Below are 19346 nucleotides of genomic sequence, written 5' to 3' on the forward strand. Positions count from 1 at the left end.
GTCCTATAGCAACTTAAGATCTTACTGATTGGGTGAATAGTGGCCTAGAATTTAATTTTTGGTGGGCATAGGTGATAGATCATGTATAGGCTTCTACAGAGCCGGACTAAGCTTAATAGGGGCCTGAGGCACAGATCAACTTGGGGCCCCCTACCCTCAAGGTATATATAAATAACAAGAACAAAATATACCCAAATTTATCAATGATTTCATCAATATTAAGCTTCTGCAAAATAACACATTTAATGTTCATAAGATACAGAAAATTGAGACGTTGCTAGGACATCGTTGAACGAAGTTCATGTTTTATACGCTTCAACTTCGAGAATGTTTGGATTTGGGGGCCCCTTAGAGTCGGGGGCCTGTGGCCAGTGCCTTAAGTGCCTCATGGTTAATCCGGCACTGGGCTTCTAAATATACAGATGCTGATCTAGTTTCTCTCTCGCCCTCTCTCCATTTGAATATTTTATATAAAAAAATACTTTTGGTGGGAAGATAACGTAACGGTAGATATGTACATTTTTAGCGTGAAATATTCAGCTTGATATTGGATAGAGTTTAACTGCGGTGGCATTAGGATAGCAGCGATGAGAATAAATTATTATACAGTACATGAGCTTTTAATTGGCATTATTAGCCCGCACATGCTCAGTACCTGCCAACAGTGTAAAATATGGATACTGTACAAATACAATAGGTATGATGTGAATTGTTGCCATTAAGCATGCAGATGGAAATATTTTATTATTATTATTATTATTATTATTATTATTATTATTATTATTGATGCTATCGATTATATTATTTATGAGATGAAATGAATGTCCCAGAAACTAGTGTAAGTGTCATTATTCTAGGACAGACTCCAGGAAGTTCACACAAATTCTACATTAAGAGTAAATAATTACGTTACAGTGACATTACGTTAACGAGGAACAAAGCAGGAAATAAACGTAAAGAAAAAGAGAGCACCACCCGTTTGGCACACTTCCAACCTGGCACCCTCAACAACAGAATGCCAGACTTGCAGCCCGGCACCGTCAGTAGTATACTAGCTACAGTGAAAACACCACGGATGTCCACACCCGGTTCCCCGGCAATAGTGACACACTCCTTTAGTGTTACGCAGCCTACAGTGTTATAACCTCGTCACCTCTGGAAAGACACCACGTGAGTCGCCTACCATCACTTCGGTGATCGCTTGTTGGCCTAGAACTAGTGCAGAGGACCTTGTTTAGAAGTCACCGTTAGAAAGGTCACCCAATAGATCGATGTTTTTGCAGCAACCTGTCTTCTGAGAGTATATTAAAAAATGAGGCAAACATGATTAACGTATATTTCTTTGTTGGTGCCTGTAATGCTTTGCTCTTCGCCATGCACAGCGGATAAAGTAGAGTATGAATCTAGAGTGTATAAAATAGACCCAAGCGGAATAAGTACATAACGTTGACAAAATGACGAGAGATTACGCAAAGACCTGTACAAAGATAGAGCAAAGTGAACACGTTGTTTCATAATTTATGATACTAATGATGTTCTTTATAAACCAGGTTCTATCACGTATGGTCACGATAGGCTATGTAGGGTTTGCTTAAAGAGCAAATGTAAAATTTTTACTTAGTTTTCTGAATATGCACATTATTGAACTTACTGCGATGTGTTCATTTTTGTATGTATCGACCCGGCTTCTTGTTGCCCAGTCACTGTCCCCGAAATAATTCGAGATTGGGTTTGCCGAATTGGACTAAATTTGATAGGTTTGGTCAACATGTGACACGGTCCATAAGAAAAGCTATTGGTGCAAATCGCTCCAAAACTTGACCAAGCGATACCACTGTAACGGTTCGTGCAATTATAACGCAGTTTTTTTCGGTGGTTAAAGAAAACGATGACTAAATTAATTTACAGAAACAGTATCACTGTATCGATATCAATTCAATTCTTGTCATTGTAACGGTTCGTGAACAGGATTTGTATTCACTCGGATGATGTCTAATTATGTATATTTTCCTTATATTAAGTTAAGTTTCCATCAAACGTTTCAACACCTTGTTAGCGGTTAAGACTGTTGTAAGGATGTGTTGTAAGCAGGGAGTACAGTGCAAGGATAAAATACTGTTTATAGTCCTTGGTCCAGTGTAGGAAGACACGCGCTCACCTGTGCCTGTCAATCGTTGGTGGGATTATAGGGGAGAAGTCCTTGATTGATCGTCACCACCTCCACCACTACTACCTCCACCTCCACATCACCACCACTACAAACTCCACTCCGCCACCTCCATACAATCACCACCACCACCTCCACAATACCCACCACCTCCTCACTTCATCACTAACATCACCACCAACCCACCATCACTCACCTTTCAGTTGAGGAGATGAAGGCAGTTCGAGCACAGTGTGGGCTACGCTCGTTGATGTTTGTACCGAATGCATTATAGTGCACTGTATCAACATTAGCCGTAACGGGTCGTCAGGAGTACAGGACCCACTTTCACTACGAAAAAAAAAAACATCTCACAGGGGAATTAGACCAACATTGAGTGCAAAATTATAGGTTACTTAAAAGCAAGGCGGTCCAGTGAATGTAGAGTTTCCAGGGGTCTGTAGTTCGATTCCCGGACGCTCCCAGTTCACCCAGCTGTAAATCGGTACCTAAGTTTCCAACTTGGGGAAGTGAATGCGTTCGAGTGCAGTACCGGAATGCTGCTTAGTATACAGTGTGCTCATGTGCTGTATCCACAATGACTTGACAGTCTGCCTATGGGACATACTTTCATAAACGAGGGCGAGTAACATGGTATCCTAAATGCTGAAATAGAGTGAAGAAGACATTTTAGCATAGGAAAAAGAGGCGGTTTAGGATAAGCTATTCCACAGGCAGATCAGCTTAACATCTCATTATATAACATTATATAAATTCTGAGAAAATTTTGATGGACGTCATCACCCAACACCTGACCGAGCAGTCTTACCAACGCATCACATTAAATGGAGAAAAAATCTTACCTGATAAAACTACTTTCCATGAGAGTAAAAGAAAACGTAGACCAAGGTTTACCACTGGATGTGTTGCGTTTGAAATTTTCTACGGTGTTTAACAAAGTCCCACATGCACGGTAAGACATTTTATTTAGAATTAAATTACGAACTTTCAATTTCTTCTTGTAGCTCATGGAAATGTGTCTAATTATGATAATTTTTCTTGATATATATATATACCAAGGAGACACTGAAACCGAGCTGGGGTTTTGGTTCACGCGAAGATGGCGACCCAAAGTTCCCAGATCGACACCAACTGTATGACCCTGACGCGGTTCACCCTACATGAGCAGCAGAAACACCCTGAAGCGACGGGCGATTTCTCCTCACTCCTCATGAGCATCCAGACTGCCGTCAAGAGCATCTCTAACGCCGTCAGGAAGGCTGGCATTGCTTCCTTGTGAGTATAAGAATAAAAAAAAAGAAATATACAGGGTCTTCCATAATAATGCATGCACATTGCCTTACAGATTTTCGCGGAGATCGCGGAAGGCTTTTTTTTCTTTTTTCTACGGGGAATAGCTCACCCGGGCACAGGTCATCGACCCACAACGGGGCCTGGGGGGGAGGGGCGAAAAAATAAGAGTAAAAAGAAATTAAAAATAGAAAGGAAAAAGATTATATTAATCTACACCACGAAGATGCCGGAAAACCAGCTTTTTGAAGTGAGACAGATTGTGAGAGCATGGAAACACAGAAGAAGGCAGAGCATTCCACAGTTTGGCTGTGTGAGGAAAGAAGGATGTACTATAACGAGTTATTCTCGTGTGACCGACAGCCACAGAGAAACGGTGGGCACCGCGGGCAAGACGAGTGTTACGAGCCCACGGCTTTGCCGGCGGTACACAGGATGCCAAATCCATCGAACATTGCCCGTTAAAGTAGCCTACCTGTAAAAGAGAGAGAGTGAAGCAACATTGAGGCGAAGAGAAAGGGAAGAAAGATTATCAACCAAAGAAGGAGAGATAATAGACGAAATGCCTTTGATTCCACCCTATCTAATAGTTGGACAGAAGAAGAGCCACCCCAGATATGAGAGCAGTACTCCAGGTTAGGACGAATAAATCCCTTATATACTTGAAGCAACTGCTCAGGAATTGTATGGGGGGGGGGGTGGAATTTTAATATTTTTATTATATCTTCCACTTATTCTTTCCTCGTGTATTTATCAGTGCTTAATTGTATTCTATACAATGGATTAACCTGGGAAAACCATATTCTTCAACACCTATTGGTATAATTATCATACTAACAGAGGTAGACTGCCACCACCCAGGCTTTTGTTAGAATATAACTGATATTATTGACAGTGCTAGGTAGCGTGGTAGATGCGAGCTTAGGCACGTGAGTTGGTGTTTATTTTTTGAGAAGCAATTGTTAGAAGGGAAAGAGCAGTGATACTCAAAGTTTACTAAATCAATATTTATTAAAATCAAAAGTGAATAAGATGACAATTTAAACACACAGACAAGTATGGATCATTAGGTTTTACTTTATAAGCAACAAAACAGATCTTCGATTAAATTATTTGTTACAACATTAAACAATTGTTATATTATTTCTTTGACAAAAAGATGGTTATTTTACACAATTGTCAATAGTACAGACATTAATACATTCCTTATAACATCAGGTTAGTAATGAATGAAGACATGGAAACATACCAGCAGCTCAATTGGGAGTATACCTTGATGGTTTACTCACAATACATATAACAAATTTTAATACTGGTAATATCAATATTTATGGTTTCCATACTCAACCCGGGAAAATTATATTTCTGCTAATTATCCCCAATAATGTACAACAATATTACTTTGCATACATAAATGAGATTACTACACCAGGGTCATTCACTGGTGTTTAGGACAACAAATGAAGCTTGGTATTAGTGTCGGTTGGACTAGGACGCATGGCTAGGGAGCTCATCTCCCAGGCTTGGTTCCTAGGGCGCGTTACTCCCTCGTTTTAATCTGGCTGAATTAAAGACATCCTACCTTAGACATCAGGCTGATAGGAAGCTACCGATCCACGGTAGCTGCGGGTATTCAGCTACAACACTGTGCCGGAGAGACGAGGAGGGACGTCACAAAAGTAGTTTTAAAAGTCTAAACTCAATTACAAACAATCGTACATCTGGCAACGGCACAGACGATATTTACTTTACGTTAATTCTCACTTGGCACAGGAGGATTTCACTATGTTAAAGCATGAACACTGATATTCAAAAAATTCAACTGAGTTAAACTGACTTAATATGGCGGGTTTGACACATACCTGAGAGACATGGAGGGACTCGTCAGAAGGTGACGCTGTCCTTTCAAGTTTACAAGCTCCAAAAAGTTGTTGGTAGAGAAAGGCAGAGCGGGGAAGATGACAGAAGAAGGAGCATAAGGTTAGGAAGGGAATTGTAGTGGGAGAGATAGTGTCGTGGCTTTCCACGACTGCGTTTATTTGGTTAGCGCATAGCGCACGTATTTGGTTTTTATCTGTGTTTGGTGTGTGATCCTCGGGTCACCACTCCTCCGGATTGTGTTAGTTCCAAGTTTAGAAGCTCCAACAACTTTCCCTGAATACGAATTCCCAACCTTTCGATTTACAACAAACAGGTACCTACTTACTGCTAGGTGAACAGGGACCAAGGGGGCTAGGAACAGTGTCCAAACAACTTCCGCCTGCCCGGGAATCGAACCCGTGACATCTTGCTTGCGAGGCAAGAGCGGTACCGCTTCTACCACAAGCGCCTCGCGCACGCGTTTATATACGAGGCTAACTGGCAACTCAGGCATGCCAAACAGGCAATACGCATATTAACATATATACTTCATTTAAATTAGTTGCTGTACATTTGGCTATTAAAATCAATGTCATGAGTCAGAGCAATCCCTTACATCTATTGTTACAATCTAATCAGAGTTTGAGTTTGCCAGGCAATATTGAAATGGACGTTAAACACACAAACTGGTAACGTCTTTCTTACGACCTTATAAGACCTAATAATTTAGTTGTCTGATTTACCTTCTTCTCGCAATGGCCCGAAAACTTCAGCTCATTGTCAACATATACACCTAGGCCCTTTTCACACTCAGTCTCAATTAATGCAGTTTCTTCGTCCCGTTAGGACATATGATACGCCTCCTTACCGTTGGTACGTCCCAGGTGCAACCTCTTACACTTTGACAATAAATCTTAGCAGCCATTTCTTCGACCATTCTTGGAGCTCACAGAGATCCTTCTGCAGCTCCTGACGCAGTTGTACAGCGTCAGGCATGTCATTTACGAAGCAAACAAACAACAGCAGGCCCAATACACTGCCCTGTGGTACCCCACTTGTGACGGGTACACATGATGATTTCGTGCCATTAATCACCACACACTGCTTGCGGTCATGTAGAAAGCCTTCTATCCACGCTAAGACATTTTCCCGAAACCCGTACCCTTCCAGTTTAATTTTTAGCCTCTCATGGTGTACGCTGTCGAAAGCCTTGGCAAAATCTTGGTATACATTGTCGATATTACCACCCTGTTCCAGAATATGGGTCCAAATATCCAGTAATTTGAGTAATTGTGTTAAGCAGGAGCGCTCCAGCATAAAACCGTGTTTGCATCCTTTACGAGGTTGTTTCGTAGTAGATGTCCCATCATGGCATCTCTTATAATGCTCTCAAGTACTTTACATACTATGCTGGTCAGGCTCACCGGTCTGTACTGTAGTTGTTACTGTTGCTGTTATAATACAAACATTCACACAATCTCCACGAAAATCTGTTAGGCAATGTGTATACTTGTTTTCTGAGACAACCTATTAAAGTTGACAGATCGGAAGATAACGAAGGTCCTTCATTTCTTTATTAGCGATCTTCAGATACGCTGCCTGTAGCTGTTGTAGGTTATGGCTATGCTGAGGCTACTGTAATGTGTGTATGTGTATAAGTACAAACTCTAAACTCATCATGCTGTACGGACTTGTACCTTTTTTCCGTCTAAATTCTTGATTATACCAAAAGGCGGAGTAGGGGATTGCACATTATTATTATTATTATTATTAGTAGTAGTAGTAGTAGTAGTAGTAGTAGTACTGTAGTAGTAGTAGTAATATAAGTAAGCGAAGGAATGGCTATTGGGGGAGGCTGGAGGCCATAAAAAAGTAATATAAGTAGTAATAGTATTACGACATCGATCACACCATAGTATGCATGAGGCATGACAAAGTAAGGGATCTCCCAGCACATATAATACGTGGAATTTGCCACGACGTCACGGTGGAACCGACCCTCCTTCCATTGGACGGTGAGAATCTCCATCACAGGACTTCCCTTACATCCAACAAAGCCCTGTGGAGGTCAGCGCTCGAGGTTTCTGTGTACTGCGCACATCATTGTCATTCCTAAAAACCCCATTTAATTCATATTACGCTATATAACATTCAAATCCACCGCGCCTGTAGAATCTCAGAAAACGGGAAACATTGTTAAAGGATAACTCACCAACTAGACCATGTGTTGTATTGTACCCAGGTACAGTTATATAATGTTAATTGTATGTATTCATAGCATTAAGGAGAATTCAGGGTATCTATAAGATGATTGGGAAAGTCCAGTTGAGCCGGACTAGTGTACTGTAGGACTAAGTGTGGATCATGGTTTGAAGGTCATACTATTTACGTCTGTGAACGTGTAGCGAACATAACTTCCACAGATATCATATGAAAATACATGAGGACAATGATCTGGAAAAAGGATAAATGTATCAGAACTATGTGAGGTGTTGGAAGTGACCCAGAAACTATACTTGAAAGGAAATAATCTTGTATGCGTCGGTATGAACTTAATACACCTCGTATCCTCACGTGACATATACCCACGACAGGTACAGTGATCAGAGAATCTTATGTCTGTGTTCAAATAGTGCAATGTGTAAGAGGAGGATCCCTCATTACCATGGGCGTCCGCAGGGAGGGGCAAGGGGGGGCATTTGCCCCCCCTTGGAAAATAAAAAATTTGAAAAAATTACATGGAAAATACAAAATGAATAAAATAACATAAACATTTCTCAACAGTTCATTCAGTTAGAGCAGGTTACTACTCTTGGAACAGGAATTGGAATCGTCGGGGATCTCTTCCGAAATTGTCAATGATGTCTTCACACTTCACACGTCGAATTCAGGATAACATTGCCCCCCCCCCTGCATTTTTCTCTGCGGACGCCCATGCTCATTACAGTTTTAAGTGAAGTTGATACACCCCCGCCATGAACATTCAGCCTTTGTTTTAAGGCGCGCCATGTACTCGCCTCGGGTGTGCCGCGTTGATATTATAACCCAATGCCTAGTCCACTCTTGCACGCTACCTAACGAGCTACATGCTGTCCAGAGGGGGTCTGGTGGCAGCGACCCTTAGAAATCAAGATTAGAGTTAAGTATTTACCCTTAGTATTAGTGACTCCAAGTCTGGCAGTATATTTGGATGCGGGGACAGCGAGCCTTCTTTGACGTCAGGATATTCGATTCCATGGTTGCATGTAACCGTAATCTGTCTTTCGAGGTTGCACACCTCTGGCGGGATGGGAGCAAGTGCAAGATGCTTCTGTGCAAGATTGGCTGAGGTGTTATCCGAACAGAAGCAGCAGCCCATAAGTTACGTTGCAGCCAGGTTGAGATGTCGACTGTCCTCTCTGCTTAAGTCTGCAGTGCATTATTTTTTCTCAGGGTAGCTACTTTTGCATTAGGATATTTAATTTTAAAGTAATAAAATGGCTGCGAAGGTGTGGCTATTGGGGGAGGCTGGAGGCCACGTTAATTAAAAAAAAAGTATTATGATGATACTTATGATTTTTATTAATTAATATTATTAATACAGTTCAATCATCATAGCCATAGCCTCAGAGTACTCCACCGAATGAGATGTAGGGTTGCCCCACAGTGTTTAGGTTAGGTTGGCTTAGGTTAGCGTTAGGTTAGGTTAATAATAGATTTAATTAGGTTAATATTGGGTTAAGAGGAGTTAGGTTGGGTTGGGTTGAAATTAGGTTAGTTGGCGATAGGTTTGGTTAGCGTTAGGCTAGGTAAGTATTAGTTTTTGGTTGGGTTAGCATTAGGCTAGGTTCGTGTTAGGTTAGGTTTTGCTCATATTAGGTTAGGTTGAGTTATGCTAGTGTTAGGATAGGTTGAGTTATGTTAGTGTTAGGTTAGGTTGAGTTATGTTAGTGTTAGGCTAGGTTGAGTTAGTTGAGGTTAGGGACCACCTTACGCAGTGTTTATATGAGAGTTGTGAACTGTTGGAACATTGCAATCTGCCAGAAAGTGTTGTGACGGCACCGAGGGTGAGCTCCTGCAAGACCAGACTTGACCAACACTGGGCCAGGTTCTGTTACATTGAAGAGCCGGTGCATGCCCAGTACTTGCCAACAGTGCGTAACAGAGAGCCAGTACATGACTAGTACCTGCCAACAGTGCGTGACAGAGACGTGACCGATCGCCCAAGCGGCTAACGAGCCGATCAGTAGTGAAGAGGATAAAAGTAAAAAGTGAAAAAGTACAAAAAGGGTAGTGCGTAAAGCTAGATTAGGTTACTTTTAGGTTAGGTTAGTTATGTTAGTGTTTAAGTTAGGTGACGTTAGAGACTCCTTCATGTAGTGTTTAAGTTAAATAGGATTAGGTTAAGGACCACATGCAGTGTTTGGGTTAGGTGAGGTTAGGGATCCCTTCATGCAGTGTTCAGGTTAATTTGTGATAGGTTAGGTTAAGGACCACCAAGAAGTGTGTAGGCTAAAATAGGGAACCCCAAGCAATGTTTAGAACTGTCGAGGACATTTTATCATAATTTCTTTGTATACTTATGTTAAAAGGCGATCGTTTGTGTAGAATTAAGTACTACTATAAATACCTGTACAAATAACGCTCCGCTTATTGTTCAGCGCGCTCGCGTCAGCTCATGAACAATGTACACCCACCCCCATATCACGAACAAAATATAAGTGAAGATTAAAAAAACAAACACTCAGTCACCACTGTGTCCTATTTTCATTTTCCTAACTTACAAAAATGCTCGAGATATCGCACGGACAAGAAAAAGAAAAGGAAAAGTAATCAGAGACGTGACCGATTGCCCAAGCGGCTAACGAGCCGATCAGTGGCGAAAAGGATAAAAGTAAAGTAAGTTATTGCCAAGAATGATAAAAAGCGGTTTAACAGCAGGGTATCCCACGCCCTTTCAGAACTCATATCCTCGGGGTACGCGCTTCGGGCGGCACCTGGAGATAACGAGGGATGGGAAGTGTACAATAATCAATACTGTCTATGTATGTGAATGTAATAAGACCTTCATACATTTCTGCTCAGGAATTACATGGTAAATATTTTAATAAAGAAGTGCAATCGTTATGCTTATTCACTTGAATGGATGGATTATCTTGAGCAATACTGTACTATCTTTTTGGGCAAGGGAATTTGGCTCACCAATTTACAATAGAAGTCCTATGGCCGGTACGATAGTTTCTTGTGTGGCGGCAGCAAAGAATCTTGTCACCAGGCGGCAGGCCCCGGCCCTGAGACGAACGGTACAAACCGAGTGAGTCAGCGGACTTTAGTGCAGTAGACAGCAGTAAGCCTGCGGGACGCTGAAGTGAACGGAGTTGATCTGTGAATTTACGTATCGTCTATCGAATCTTTCTACCTTCACTTTTTCAAGATGACATCCACAAATGAGGCAATTGACACTAACTCTATGACGCTAACACGTTTCACGTTAGCAGAACAAAAGAAAATTCCTCATGCGACTGGCGACCTCACTCAACTTCTTGTAAGCATCCAGACGGCAGTGAAGGCCATTTCTTCCGCTGTAAGGAAGGCAGGAATCGCCAAACTGTAAGTTAATATTTGCTGCGAGTATGTTGGTAAAGACTATACACACTTGGCATTTTGTTACACCCTAACCTAAAGTGCAACAACTGATGCCAGCTTGTGTACACGTAGCAGGGAGGCAATTCGGGCTAGGGAACAGGTGCTCTATACACTTGTGCCACGCCTTTTACAAACATACCACTGTAGGTGTACGTGATCCATATATATGCCGATAACCACAGGAAAAATGGGAAATATTCGTCTATTGGCTGTTCTCAGGTTTTGGTACGAGTATAGGGTAAATTAGCAGTTTTTGCCCCCAAAATGAGCATTTTCATTTTTAACAAACCGCCAATTTGCACAAAAATGGAGGTCAGATTTGAGTAAAACACCATACCCCCAATAATGGTTGTTTTCGGGATTTTCACGTACACTTATGATGTAATACGTATGCATAGAATGCAAACCGTTAGGTGAACAGGTAACAAACAAGCAGCAGAGGCCGTGGCGCTTCAGCGAATTTACAAAAACGTCAATGAACGGTAATTTCAACAGGAGCGAACCACTGAGCAATATATAAACTTATGCCTATCAGTCCTCACTGTCTTCCAATTGCTGCCAAAATAATACATAATTTATTGACATATTACATTAATTTGCCGAAGGAAATGGCCTACTGACCGCTGCCTAAGCAGCTTTAATATCACTATTTTCATTTTCCCAAGTTGGATGTGGAATTAACTATTAAAGCTAATAAATTTGCTCCTGCCCAAATTTATAAAAGTGAAGTGTTTCCTGCAACGCCCCTTATGTACGTGTCCGCTCGGAATTTCCATTCGTTACGTATTACACGTAATTCCCACCCCAGTCATGGTTACAGTATACGTAGTAATTCCCTCCACATAATCAGTTGCATTTAATTCCCACTCCTTAGTCATTGTTTCATTTAGTTACTTTGCCGATTAAAATTGTATTTTATGCTAACCGAACCTGTCCAATCTCATTTAACCTCAACATATAAATTACGAATTTTTTGTTTTTTATAGATATAGAATTATAGATCATATTTCACTTGTAGTATGACTGTTAATGTACTTAAGGTACTTAACCAGTTTTGCGTAAATATTTGTGAAGACACGTTTGTGACGTTACTGTGAATGGATGGTCCGAGAATCAAGTTTCTTTGTTCACCTTCACCTGTCATTCCGGTTAGGTTGGCTGTCGGCTACCATAGAATAGAGTGAACGCCTTTTTTAATTATATCAAATGTGTACTCTGTGAGACGCCTTTAATGTTTCCTGAAGACCCAGCATTAATGCTGTAAAGACAGATGTAATGGCGATTTCCCAAGAGATGATAAACCCTAAAAGCAAAATTATGTTAGCAGATGAACATTTTAGTTTATTTTGGGAAGCAAAATAAGCCGTGATAGTAGAAGTGGGAAAAAAAAGAATAGCTCAAACAAAACTTGCATTTAACCCCATGTGTACGGGATCCCCTCTGAGCTGAATAAAATCGTCTGGTGTTAGCCAAATAAAATATTTAACTTGACAATCTCATAGTGAAGGGGTTTATAATAGGAATTTGTTAACTGTAAGCTCACATTCCTTACCCTTTTCCTCTGATCTGTTTAGTGTATCAGTTTCTTCACTATCTGTAGTAAGAGCAGTATCATCAGCATATCCAATTTTTATTACTTTACCATTCACTTTAATTTATTCACTAATATTTACAGCTTCGCAGAAAAAATCAGGAACAAAAGACTCAGTTAACGATTTTAAGCAGTTATAAATACAATAGTGGTTTATAAAAGTCTGGTGCAGGTGGAAATTGGGCCTACCGAATCCCTTTTAAATAAAAATCTTTAAATATGGCGTCACATAAATTTTGAACCCCGGATGCAGATGTTAGGGTTGCCATACATCCGTATTTTCCCGAAATCTTCATCCGGAAGTAATTTTTAAAATTCTTCAAAAGTCCGGAATTTCAGCTTCCATCATTTTCTCCACGGAAAGAAACATGAAACTGTAATAACGAGAGAGACTGAGAGAGGGGAGGTGGAAACAGTAGAGATCTCGTTCAGTTTTCGTCAGCTAAGTCACGTGTACCGTACGCCTGTACGGTGTTGTCAACTTAGCTGCTAGCAGTTTTTGGGCGAGCCTGTAGTGCCATGTACTGCTTTTCTTTGTTCTTCAGTCACACGCATTATTATATTTTTTTTGTGTATTTAGTACTATTACAGCCATAAATTAAATGTTGAAAGTATACCATTTTTTCTTATGGCTTTTTTTACACTGTAGCATTTGTTTTTCTTGTCCTGCATTTAAGGCATTTTAGCAATTTTCAACCATAATCTAGCCACTTTCGCTATATTATTTACGTGTGTTGACCATTACGGTGACTGGTGGTTGGCCAGTCCTTAACCTGCAGTGACAGTGTTTGATCTTAGTCTTTGTTGTGGGTTTGTCGCTTGTTGCCACAGCTAGTGCTTACGATTTGTTGTACTTTTCCAGAGCATTAAACGGTCACGGCTGCATCAAGGTTACAGAGCGCCAAAGTGTGTGCCAGGTGTGGGGGGGGGGGGCAGGATGTCTTCGGGAACGTCCTCTTTTTTTAATGTTCAGATATGGCAACCCTAGTAGATGTATTATTACCAAACTATTAAAAATAGTAATAATAATACTGTATGCAAATGAATTCAGTTTTTGACGAAGTGTAATACTATCTAATGTACTCAAACACGAAACTACGAAAACGAGTGGCCAACTTCAGCAAAAAAGACTTTGAAACACATATGACAAAATTAATCTCTTTATCCTCTTTTTAGTGATATCTGATGAAATGGACTTAGTTACGTGGACAAACATAAAGTAACTTCTGTTATTTTTAACTGATGAGCATTTAAAAAACAACTCAGTACAGCACCACAGTTAATTATAAAACACTGTGAGACGTGCGGCCCCCACACGATGACTGTCTCTAGGTGGTGGTGTAATAATGTGCTTCATGCCTGGTGGCGGCTGTCCTTGGGGTATCTCGTAAACTCTCGTACCCAAGGCCACCAGACACTGGCGGCCGGCCAATTACGGTTGCCTTGGTAACAGATTGCCTTAGTTCTACTGAAAATGAGCGATACATAACCAGAGTAATATACTATAGGGTATATGAAATGCCTTAAGTTGAAGGGATAATTGCGCATTAGTCGTTATTCCTATATAGTATATTCCTGGTTTAAAAACTTCTAATTGGTCTGTAAATAATCAGAATAAGCGCACCAATGAATATCACCCAACCTAATCTAACAACCTGATTTATTAAGCATTATTATTTAACATTAATGTTTCATAATTTAAGGGACTGGACTAAATGGACAAATTCATTGCGATAAGGTAGTCAAAATATTCTTAAATGTAGGAACTTGCCTAGTTTAAGTAGAATAAAAGGATTGCTTAGCCCCTTTAAAACAACGACCAACAAACAATGAAGGGTACCCAAGTTTTTGTGCAGTGGACTAAATGTGTTGCAGTTCTTCAATAAATTCAGGGTCACAAATACGTAAACATCTCAAAAACATAGCAGAAAAAACTGACATGTTGGTAGACTTATGTTGACTCGATAAAAAGTGTTTGAGGCTCTACCTGTGTAGGTTTTCGGTACACCTTAAATTTATAGTTATGTCCATTTCTCATGATAAGCATTTCAAGAAATGGAAGGGATCCATTTATCCCTTTCAATTTTGAAGGCAATACTAAATACAGGATAATTAAGCTTGTCTAAAAAATCCATTGGGTCACTGTTTCTAGGCCATAGACAAAGCACATCATCTACATATCGATACCATGGAGGAATAAAGTCACCTATGTTGGGTAGTAATCTATACGGACTAAATGATATATATATATATATATATATATATATATATATATATATATATATATATATATATATATATATATATATATATATATATGCCACTGACTTTGAAAATAAAAGTTATATGATGACTTTAATAATTGTATACATCAGTGAGATTGCAACAGGACGGGAGGTGGTGGCTGGTGGGTGACCTTCAGAGGCAGGGGTTACTTGACACACCTTAAACTCCACCAACCAGCGCGCACCCTGCATTCTCGCCTGCCAATCAACGATCACCAAACAGTGGGAGGGTCAGACGTGGATATCAGTAGGCAATTTCATATGATTAAAGTGTGATAAGATTGCAATATCTCCCATTTCAGAACCTTTAATGGTTTTGATTAGAACTAAAGTTAACAGCAGCTTGGTGAGTCACTAGAAGTCGGTAATGCTGTGGTGAATGGAGGTGGGAGCTGTGGTTTATGTGGTTGCCGCTTCAGTGAGTTTCTCAGCGCTTTCTAAATTCCAAATACCAGTGTTGCCACTTGCCAAATCGCGGTTTACCCGCCCAATTGGGATACTTTTAAACTGATTGCCGCGGGCAATAAAATGCTGCCGCTACCTGCCTAATATTGGGCTACTTTTGAAAAGGGAAACTGGCACCACTAAATCGCCTGTTTTTATAAGTAAATATTGAATTTTGATATGGTAAGAAAGGAAAGCACATTACTGCACATTTTCTCTTCGAGTAATATGAAATTGCCTACTGATATCCACGTAGAGGAGAGTGAGATCAAGTCCCTAGGGGACAGCAGGGATCCACAAAGTTCCGGTCATAAGGCAGTGACCCTTACTAATCTTCTTAATCCAAAGAAATTGACCATGCTATCTCTAAGCACAGCAACTGTCCGTAGTCAGTTATTGAGCTCAAATCTGGCTGTTTGGATTTTGTGTGTGTGTATCATTTAGTGCAATTAGCACGGATTCCCCAAAATAGGTATCGTGTACAGTGAAATGAGTCATTATATTATTCTTCAGAATTGCTGCATTTGATATTGTATCCTGCATTTCATCATTATCATCACAAGAGGTATTGAAGATGGATATACTAAGATTACCTCAGGAGTTGTGATTCTGCTTTGCCAGCTGTTCCCACCCTATGGGTTGGTGTTAGGAAGAGCATCCAGCCCAAAAATTTTGCTTCAACATGTCTGATGGTAATTGGGTCACCAGAAATGGACCCATCTCCTGGTCTCTGGCTCAGCTGCATTTTGTGGGTTGGCACCCTGAGTTTGTGGTGGTGTGTAGGAAAAGAACATCCTGTTCTGGTTTTACCCACCAACTGCCATCCAATACAGTAATCACATCTAACCCACACAAAATTGGAAAATGGCCGTAAAACATTGATGATTGAAGCGAAATACAGTGTACATACACACAGTACAGGACTAAGAAACCCTGACCTGCCTATGATGAGAGTTGTATAAATATGAGTGCAGTGGCATGCTTTGAAAAAAAAAATGCTAGGGTAAGCAAATGACTGTTAATGACATTGAATACTACTGTCAAGTTCTATGAGTCTAGTGGATAAGGTTTTTGTTAGACAATTAGCAACCCTCGGTACATTTTAACTTATTTCCGATTACTGTAATTCCGACCAGTGAAATAAATTACATTGTACGGGTTAGAGAAAAGGAAACATGAAATATCTTAATTATTTTTTTAATCTTGCTTGTGAAATTGTTATAAATATAAATTTATGATTGATCTGGTAATGCTACAGTAATCTGTTGAGGGTAGTATTGGGGAGGGACAACCGAGAGTACGCTGTGCTTTAGTTGCCCAAATCTCTAGCAAAAGGAATTCATAGTGTTGACACCAAATATTATTGAGGGAAAATTTTAGCATCAGAATGTTTTTCACAGCATATTAGAGTGATCCGAATCCTATTTATGTACATAGATTTGGGAAAAAGTGGCTGAATATACTGTAATTTAAAATAATAGGCTTTATCACATCTGGCAGTGGTATATAATTTTACCTTGCTAGAGGATGGAAGCAGCTACTGCAGATCTAATTTTGTGTATTCGAAGGACAGATTTTCAAAAGCAAAATGGTTTTGTCTTGCAAATTTCACAATTGTAGACTGCTATTACAATAGGTTTAAATTCACTGAGACTTAAATAACAAAAATGCAGAATTCTATGTTGTATACAATTAAATACTATAGTACATTAACTAAACAATAGCTATTTTAATTTTGAAGGGAAGAATATTAGTAAGGTAAGCAAGCTTACCTTGCTTTTTAGGAATATATGCCACTGTATGAGTGTTATTGCTGTAAAAAGACAACACTTGGGTTATGTTTGGCAGGTATGGCATGGCTGGTGACGTGAACATACAAGGGGAGGAGGTGAAAAAGCTAGATGTTCTCGCCAACGACCTGTTTATCAACATGCTTACCTCCTCTTACACCACCTGTCTCCTTGTATCTGAAGAAAACAAGACAGTAATTGAGGTAAGGCTCCTTGTCTTCAAACTAAAAAGTGACCATTACCATAATTTAGTTATAACATCTGTTTATTGTGTTTAACTGATACAAAAGGCTTCCACTTTTAAATCTGTTCTCCAAAAATTAATGTTCCCATACTTATGCCCCCATTGCTCAAATGAAACAAGGACAATTTGAGGATTTTGCATGTGTACTATACTTCTGATGCATAGTGTCAAAACAAATAGTATTGATGAAGCGTTATATTCTTATTAGATATTTATATATATATATATATATATATATATATATATATATATATATATATATATATATATATATATATATATATATATATATATATATATATATATATATATATATATATATTGATCACTTCATTGGCCGTAGTAGTTTACGATATACAACATAAAAGATCTGTAAAAAGTCACACGGTCCACACGCTGTCAAAAGGAAACAGGTCAATAAATTTTCTTTCAAATATGGCATAACAAAAATTTAACTACAGTATCACAAGATTAAAAAAAATTCTCCAAGCAGCAGCTTGCCAAAATTTCAGTCCCACTCACATATTGAGACATGAAGAAGACCCATGCTTAGCACTCAAGAGTGCACCCCAACCAGCTGTCCCACCCTAGCTACAGTCACAGTTTAGGATGGTATATTCATTATAACATTGGAATTTTTAGAAACATTACAGCATATAAAGTTTGTTTAGATATAAATTAAAATTGTATATTTAAAAAACTGCCAAGGTGTTTTAAATTTGGGGTCAATTAATGTGTAGAAGTTTAATGAAAATTCTGGATTCTTTAGTATTTTCTATTCATTTATTTTTCCTAGGTTGAGAAAGACCATCAGGGGAAATATGTTGTATGTTTTGATCCTCTTGACGGCTCCTCCAACATTGACTGTTTGGTGTCCATTGGCTCCATTTTTTCCATTTATAGGTCAGTATTATTTTATATTTATTATCTCATTCTGTATTGCAGTATACTGTATACAGTACAGTATTTATGAAGTAACAGTAAACACAAGTATACTGTACTGTACACAAGCTGTAAACACATAACAGAGGTCTCCATGCTTTTACTTTAAAATTCCCCATGAGTTGCTTTTTGTGTTCAATATTTATTTTGTGTACTATTGTACTGTACGTAGTATATGATAAATTTCTTGGATCAATATTGAATACCCCTCTCAGCCACCATATTCTATATTTTAAATATAAACTTTGCTACAAATTAGTACAGGTAAACTTCAAAGTCACATTCCATCTCTGAGCCATGAGAATCCTCATGCAAGTAGTTAGTACGCAGGCCTATGACTTCAAAGTTGAGCTGTATAAACAACACTCCCATATAAATCTATTCAGAAGGTTTATCGTGACCCAAGATTTCCTCACTAATATGAAATCTTTCGTTATTATCTCTTTGACTTTAAAAAAATTAAGTTTTTAAATTGAATAATAGAGACAAAATTATCACCCATTGTAACTAGTAGATATCAAAATATTCCAAGAAAAGAGAGAATTTGTATTAAATGTGGTTATAATGGTATTGCAGATGAATATCATGTCATAGGATCATTATATAATGAAGTTTGAATAAGTTGAGGGTCAACTTTGTGTTTTGAGAAATTTACTTAGTCTTTAGTTACTGAACATTGGGCCAGGAGCCTTGTCTTTTGGTGCATACAAAAATTAATTGCCTATTACATGCTACTATAGGTTACACTGTAGTTTTAAATAAGGACTAGCTGATATAGGATGTTTGCACTTTCAGAAAGTCATCAGACTCTGTTCCCAGTGTAAGTGATGCACTCCAACCTGGCAATACACTTGTGGCTGCTGGATATGCACTTTATGGCTCAGCCACAATGATGGTCATATCCACTGGTAATGGAGTTAATGGATTTATGCTGGATCCGGTTAGTCTTTCTTGTTTTACTGTGTCATTTTTATTTGCACTTACAAACCCATCTTTTTGGGGATCATGAATGTGAGAGATTTGTGAATTTTCTGAACGGGTCTCTTGACCTCTGCCCCCTTGAAATCATAAGTTACAGTTCATTGGTGTTCAAGATGAAATCAAAATT

The 19346-nt window shown here is 39.2% G+C and overlaps 1 protein-coding gene across 4 annotated transcripts in view; it reads left to right on the plus strand.

Moving 5' to 3' along the window:
• Positions 1-1022: 1022 nt before the first annotated feature.
• Positions 1023-19346, plus strand: part of LOC121877241 (fructose-1,6-bisphosphatase 1-like) — a 29161-nt gene continuing 10837 nt past the window's right edge. Inside the window, exons 1-5 of one of the 4 annotated variants that reach the window (XM_042382885.1) lie at positions 1023-1170; positions 3227-3442; positions 17111-17255; positions 18093-18199; positions 19034-19178. In XM_042382885.1, coding sequence (XP_042238819.1) covers positions 3267-3442; positions 17111-17255; positions 18093-18199; positions 19034-19178 — 573 coding nt within the window. In that variant the 5' untranslated portion in view covers positions 1023-1170; positions 3227-3266. Of the gene's footprint in view, positions 1171-3226; positions 3443-10551; positions 10907-15204; positions 15237-17110; positions 17256-18092; positions 18200-19033; positions 19179-19346 lie in introns of those variants that run through there. The other 3 variants (XM_042382887.1, XM_042382884.1, XM_042382886.1) reach the window with 3 other exon arrangements.

This window comes from Homarus americanus, unplaced genomic scaffold (assembly GCF_018991925.1).
Source record: "Homarus americanus isolate GMGI-L3 unplaced genomic scaffold, GMGI_Hamer_2.0 scaffold367, whole genome shotgun sequence".
Classification (NCBI taxonomy): Eukaryota; Metazoa; Arthropoda; class Malacostraca; order Decapoda; family Nephropidae; genus Homarus; species Homarus americanus.